Below are 7,008 nucleotides of genomic sequence, written 5' to 3' on the forward strand. Positions count from 1 at the left end.
CCATAGAAGTAAAAAAATGAGTTTTGCTTAACTGTTTAAAAATTTCACTTAATACGTGCTTGATGGTGGAAGGAGAGTGCACCTGGTATGGGATTACACTAACCTTATTCAGCAGTAGAGGTGTTTATAGTTAAGTACACAGAACAGCTACCCGAAAAGCTCACCAATCCTGTATTGCTTGCTTGCTTCCAAATACTTCCTTCTATGTCCGTGATATATCAAAGTATTCATTGTGCTCAAATATAATATTTATACTCATAAGCATCAGTCAGCACCTATATTAATGGCAGATTACTTAACTATATACTATATGGTTTTATGTAAACCTAAAATATATGATTATACCATTTATTACCATAAACATACAAAATTATTTGTTTTATAAAGGAAAGAAAAAACAATAGATGGCCAGATCTAAATATATATACAATTATACAAACATATATAAATATATACATATTGTATATATACAATGCTAAACATAGGCACATTTATATATTTTAAAGATATAAATCTATCATAAATAAGGAATCCAGCTGGATTCTATGGGTTTTACAGTTTGATTGAAATCTTTTGAATGAATGGATATTCACCTTGAGTGTCTTCTTATTTCCTAGGTATTAAACACCCAGCTTTAGCAAGAAGCTGGACCAACTATCCAGTGCCTCATATTTATCAAATAACTCATTTTAAGCACTATAAAGTACTGCAGACATCATCAATTCCAAATTCCCTCATTTTACAAATTATGTTACAGAGGCCCAAGAGAGGTTCAGATACTTGCTCAAAGCAGAAAGACAGTTACGCTATAGTCTCCGGCCAAATGGCCTTCTTACAGTCCAGAGTACCCCTCTGCTGAATTATGTTTGCTCTCCTAGGCATAAAGTTTTAAACTTGCATTTAGAAGGATACAAAACACCAGATGTGCATGCGTTATAGGAAAAGAAATGCCAAGCTCGAATCTGCATTTTTGTGCATTTTCCTTCTCCAAAACAGCTAAACCTCCTCCAGGTTCCTCTGATACCTTATGATGAAGTCTTCACCCCTCTTACAACCTTCACAACCTTTTTTTAAAAAAAATAATCGCACTGGTGAGAGACATCAAGGCATCCGCAGAGCAGAATAACTTTTCTAACTACAAATAATACATGAGTTGCACAAAATATTGTTAGGATGTTGAACTTTCATTAGAAAATAACTTGTCTGGTAGAGTTGTGTAGGGAATGGGAGGATATAAAGCAGAGTAGCTGTTCTTTCTTTCTGCATCATAAGCATAGCTGTAGTCACCGGAGCTGCAGACTAACAGCTGGATTTGTAAGAAGAGCAGGTGGTATCCCTATAGCCTGCTTTCTGTTCCTTTCCTTTGAAGGAGCTAAGGGCCTAGTGTAGATTAATCATAACCCTTGATAGCTCTGCTAAATCTCACTCTCTAGAACTTCTAACAAATGAAGTTTCTTTGATCAGAACTAGTTATCCTCTTCTAGAAAGGTTCCACAAGGAATGAATCACATTAATTACAGTGAACAACAGACCCAAGTGCCTGTTAACCATATATCTGCGGGGAGGGGGAAGTTTTGATTTACTCAGTGAAATTCTGGATGGTGTTACTGAAAACATCTAGATAATAAACATTAAGAGAAGCCATTCTAATTAAGCCATCCTAATTAATGGTCACTCTATTAAATTTATAAGGCTATTATTTTTATTTATCACAAGTCTCAAAGATGAAAAATCAAAAAAAAAAAAAAAAAACAAAAAAACAAAAACAAAAACCCAGCAAAACCTTCTTAGTAGCAGCTAAGCTATATTTCCCATAGTTGTGTTTCTACCATCAAGCATAGAAGGTCAGCTATTTTATTCAAAATGCTTTGCAACCAAGACAGGGGATAACAACATTTGGCACAAGTAACACTACCCTACTTGTCTTCACAAAATGTTTTTGTTGTGTTGACATTTTAATTTAGCACTCAGAGGCCAATTAATATTTGAAACTCTTACATTCTGTTTGGCCTTAGGCATAAAAGGAGTTTGATATTTTACACTCCATCCTGGTACCTTCTTTTAGAGAACATCATGGCATTTCTCTTGAAAATGGAATCCCTTGAATTCCATGCAAGTTAACAATTGTAGCAAAAGAACTATTTTGTAGTCACCATGTTACCGTGTACTTAAAAGGCATAAAGCAGTCAGCAGCCTCCCCTCTTCCTCCAGAAGAACATGTCTGGGTAGAGTTATGTGTTCGTAGCTAAGAAACATTTCACAAGTTGCTCATAGCACATCAGAACTCATAACTAGTTTTAGATTGGCATGTAAATTGTTCTGAGGGAAATTCTTATTGCCTCTGAGACCCTGCCATTCTGAGTTATTTGACAGTTTAAGGGAAATCATAATTAAAAAAAAGACATAAATAATAGCCTGTGCAGTGTGGTGTGCAGAAATAAGTAGAACCATTTCATTTAAACTCTGGTGAGCTTTTAATTGCCTGGATTGCATTGTGAGGCGGCCTAACGGTTGATTGCCTCCATTATGTTCCCTTGTTCTGTGCCATTCATCCGCACAGTCTCAGCTTCAGTAGTTAACACAACAAAGTAACCACAACTCCACAACACATAGGGGTTTAAAAAATAATAATAATAATAATGAAAGATTTGCAGCACTTAGACACAGTCTTACATTTTTGGACTAACTACACAGAGTGAATAGAAAACATTTTGTCCCTGTCGGGAAATTCACAGAGAACAATTTGGGAGAGGAAAGAGGAAGAGGGAATACATAAAGGGGGTTGGAAGAGATGAGGTGCTTCAGAAGGATGCTAAAATGGGAATGCAGGTTCTGCAGCTGGGAGCATTGACACAGATTAAAAGAATTTGGCCAACATGGCCATTCGATTGCCAAGAGGCAACAGACAAAAGATTTTCCTCCTGCCCATCTTCATCCTCTTCCCAGCCCCCAACCCAGGTTGGAAAACTGGATTGGGCCTAAAAGCTTGTTTCTCTCTGTTCACTGGCCCAGAGCATCCCTACAGGCTGCAGCCCCCTAAGGGACAACAATGCAAATAGATGTCCCCAGATCTCAGGCACTGGAGCTGCTTAACTCTGCTCTGCCCCTTCAACTCCCAGCCCCCTCCCTACCCTTCACCCCCCCTCCCCTTTTTGAGCAATGGAGCTGGGAACCAATTTGATTCCCTTTTTCTCCAATGCAGCTGCAAGGCTCAGAGATACTGACATTTTTCCACTCTTATCAGTTTAATTACAGTTACCATGGCAGCAAAGTGCTAGTGCTTGGCAAAGGCCAACAAGAGATTTGCAAGACTGAGTTCAATTTTGATGCAGCTCACATGCAAAATAAAAAAAAAAAAAAATAAGAAACATACATACACTCTAACAAAGAATCCCTTGCGGAGTTTATGCTCCAGCCTTTTGTGGTTGTGTCTTTGCAGCCACACAGGGATGGTTTGCAAAGAATGTAGCAGTATTTGTTGCATCTAGCAAGATTAATTGGTTTAAGCAGCAGTCTTTCAAAGCAGTTACAACAATAATATTTCGGTTCTTTCAGAAAGACACAAAAGCAGCGGAAGAGCAGAAAGGCTTTTGAGCAGCCAAGAGTGCAGAGCGCCGGCAAAGTGCATCTATGATAGATTGTAACCTTACCAAAACTTTTCTCCTTTTTCTGCATGAGTTGACTTAGGCGTGCCTGAGTTGCAGCAGCTTCGCATTGAGCACCAAGCCCAAAGGTAGAAGTAGAAGGGGGTCTCCTTGATTTCGCTTAAGTGTGGACCTGGTGCGCAGCCTACACCGCCGAGGACCGACTATTGTGAAGCCACTTTGGGAGCGGGTCGGATTGGCGGCAGGGGGTGGGGGAAGGGATGAGGACGGCCAGACAAGACAGGGCGCACACACGGAGCCCCTCGCAGTGTGCAAAATGATGGCGAATGACAAAGCCACATGCTTCCCTAACTCTGCCCGTAATCCTAAAATCCCAGCGGCCCCTTTTAGCTTCCTGGTAACAAATGGATTTGATTAAACTGTCACATGCAGCGTTAGCATAGCATATCATGTTCAATATGAAAAAGATCATAAATCTGACTTGTATTTCATAACAGCAATCTGGGTAGTCCCCGTAAAAAATGTGCTGCATCAGTTTGAATCTCAACCTATTAGGACATAGGCACCTTGGTCCAGGGACCTTCCCTGTTCAGGCCACTTCTGCCCCTACCCGCCCCCGCCCCCCGCCGCCCCCATCCCCAAACACAGCCACTTTTCCATGGCAAAGGAACAACATTTTGTTATTATGACTGCGTGGAGAGAGGCAGAAGTGTCAACAAGGACCAAAAGATTGTAATTTCAACTCTTTATGAAGTGGGGGGTCATGAATTCCAGCAAGTAAGGGGGAGGGGTCCGGAAACCCACCCAGGACTGAATTCTTTTCCTATGGACTGGGAGCAAACACTTCCTAATTCCAAACTCTCCCTGCCCCTCTCTCCCCGGGAGTCAGGGGTGTGGAAATACTGCAGTTCATGGTGAACTTTGACTATTATCCACTCGAGTCGTACTTGAGACGTTCCGCGCCGCAGCCGCTCTCCCTCCTTCCATCAACATCTTCCGCCTGCATCTATTTCATGTCTCATCATAAAAATAATGAAGCCTCACATGATTTAAACAAAACCGTCTCAGTAGAGCTGCAGCCCGAGTGAAAGTTGCAGTGCGGAGCTGGGTTGCAGCTCCAGTTTATGCCTCATTAGCAGAGGCTGGGGAAGAAAAAAATACCCACATCCGCACACGCACGCGCGCACCCGCAGACACACACACCACAAATAAGCCGACGCGTGTGTACATAGTTGCTGCACTTACCTTCTCAATTAAGCGATACAGGGGGAGGCCGTTCAGTAAGCACAGTGGCTGCTTTGTAGCGCTTCTCCTTGGGAAAGGTCAAAAAGAAGCATTGTTTGAAAAAAAAAAAAAAAAAAGACGGGGGAGGGAATGTCTATTTTTTTTAAGTTTAAAATAATGAGGTCCTCAAGGATCCGCCAAGTAATGGTGTTGACCGCATCTGAGCCACAGGTGTCCTCCTTTTAGGCAACTGCAGTCCGAGGCTGTCTCTCTCCGTCCTGGTTCAAGACAACTTACCCCAGCAGCGTGCGAGGAGCCGAGCTGAAGGAAGCTCCGGCTCTCAGCTGCAAAATGCAATCCCTTCCCAGCCAGACATAATACAGCCAAAGAAAAGGTCACTCAGTTATTACTGAGCCGGCGGAGCCCAGGCAGCGCTTGTCAAGACCACAGAGAAGCAGCTCCCTTCCGATTTAAGACTATTTACCTCTCGCCCCCACCCCTCCCCTCTTCTTTCCTTCTCTCCCTCCCTCTCTCGCTAGCTCCCTCGCTCGCTCTCGTGTGCCTGTTCTGCAGCTCAGTCAAGTACAGCCGCCCTCGGAAAGTGCAAAGCAGCCACGAGACAGATCGGGCTTTGTTGCTAATTTCCCAGGGTGAAAATTTACAAGCCTGCGAGTGCAGTCAGCACAACCACACGCATATGCTACTCACAAACGCTGGGGACAAACCCGTACACAAAATGTGACCTCTGCAGGAGTCGACTGAGGAAGGACCCTACCTCCTGGACCCGTCCAAAAGAAGAACTCCTGCGAGAGAGCTCCGGAGGAAAAGGGTAGGGTTCCTAAAATAACCAGGGCATTTTGGAATAGGTGGCTACATTTAAAGCAAATTGCCTTCCAAAGCCATTTCTGAAGCTACTAATTATGGAAATTAAAATAAAAGCAAGAGAATCAAACTGCTACCATCATACTCTGGAAAAGCACACAACCTTTAAGAAATGTCTGGAGGTGGCTGCAGTTGCTGGTCTCTCTGTGACTTCCATTCATGAACTCTCTGAAGTCGCTGCTCCGCAAGTCCGCCACACAAGCCTGATTCAGGGGATCACACACACACTCCCCTTCCTCCCTTCCTCTAATGGCCCAAGACCCAAACTGTGAACTTATTCTCCATTCACTAATGCTGACCCCCCCACCACCACCCCGAAACACACTTCCTGCAATTACTTGAATTCCTTACTATTTAAAACTCACACGCTCCAATGAAAAACAGCCAAGAGCACTGAGAAACATGTTTTCAGGACTAACTTGGTCAAAGAACCATAGTTTCTCCACCACTACCGCTTTGTCTTCACAGGCTTGTTTTAAGGCCTTAACAGATTTTTTTTTTCTTCAACTATTTCTAACCTCCTCTCCTCTTAACTTTACTTGGCATCTATAAAGGCCACTGGTAGCTTTAAAATGCCATATTATTTTTCTAAGCTTTCAAACTTCAAAGTCACTCTCTCTTTGGGTTGCTCATAAAGTACCTCACCAGATTTTACAAAGCTTAAAAATGGTCAAGCTTAAAAATGGTCCACATTTGAATGACACTCACTGACATGTTTAAGAGCCAAAAAATATTCAATTGTTGAACTACAAAAAACTTTTTTCTTCTCTTCACCATCAGTTTTAATCTAGTTCTAATTTTTTTAAAAAATCAAAGCACCCCCTATGAGTATTTAAGTGAAATTTTGTTTTTCTCCATAAAGAATAAAGGCATAACATTGATAACTAGTTTTTACCCCCTCCCTTTTGAAGGCTTATAATAAAATAGCCTGTGGTTTGCTTTCCTCTCCGTTTAAAAAGCAACAAAACTCAGAACTAACCTGAAAAATAACGATATTCAGAGACGGTAGATTAATGAGAACCCCTTAGTTGACTTGTTCTGTACATAGGCGGATTTCTTAAGTTTGGCTTTTCTGGCCCGTCTAGGCAGGCATACATGCACTTCACCCATCCGCACAGCTTCCTGCTGTTCTACCCCACCTCTCTGCTAGAGCCACTCTGAAAACACCACAGTATGTGTGAGTGTGTGTGTGTGTATGTGTGTGCGTGCATGTGTGTGTGTCTCGTGCGCACTGTCTCAGCCAATGCACTGAGAAGAAGAAAAGAGGGAGGGAGGGAGAAGTATGTGTGGGGAAAGG

General features: G+C 42.3%; 1 protein-coding gene across 3 annotated transcripts in view; it reads right to left on the reverse strand.

Annotated features, from left to right (window-relative positions):
* Positions 1 to 6,969, reverse strand: part of LMO3 (LIM domain only 3) — a 62,068-nt gene extending 55,099 nt beyond the window's left edge. Inside the window, exons 1-2 of one of the 3 annotated variants that reach the window (XM_010375736.1) lie at positions 6,691 to 6,969; positions 4,851 to 4,917 (exon numbers count right to left, since the gene is read on the reverse strand). Coding sequence is in view for 2 of the 3 variants with exons in the window: in XM_010375734.1 (XP_010374036.1) it covers positions 4,553 to 4,598 (46 nt within the window). In the remaining variant the exon portion in view is untranslated. Of the gene's footprint in view, positions 1 to 3,650; positions 3,841 to 4,552; positions 4,756 to 4,850; positions 4,918 to 6,690 lie in introns of those variants that run through there. The other 2 variants (XM_010375734.1, XM_010375735.2) reach the window with 2 other exon arrangements.
* Positions 6,970 to 7,008: the final 39 nt, after the last annotated feature.

The sequence above is a fragment of the Rhinopithecus roxellana genome, chromosome 10 (genome assembly GCF_007565055.1).
Source record: "Rhinopithecus roxellana isolate Shanxi Qingling chromosome 10, ASM756505v1, whole genome shotgun sequence".
In the NCBI taxonomy this organism is placed as follows: Eukaryota; Metazoa; Chordata; class Mammalia; order Primates; family Cercopithecidae; genus Rhinopithecus; species Rhinopithecus roxellana.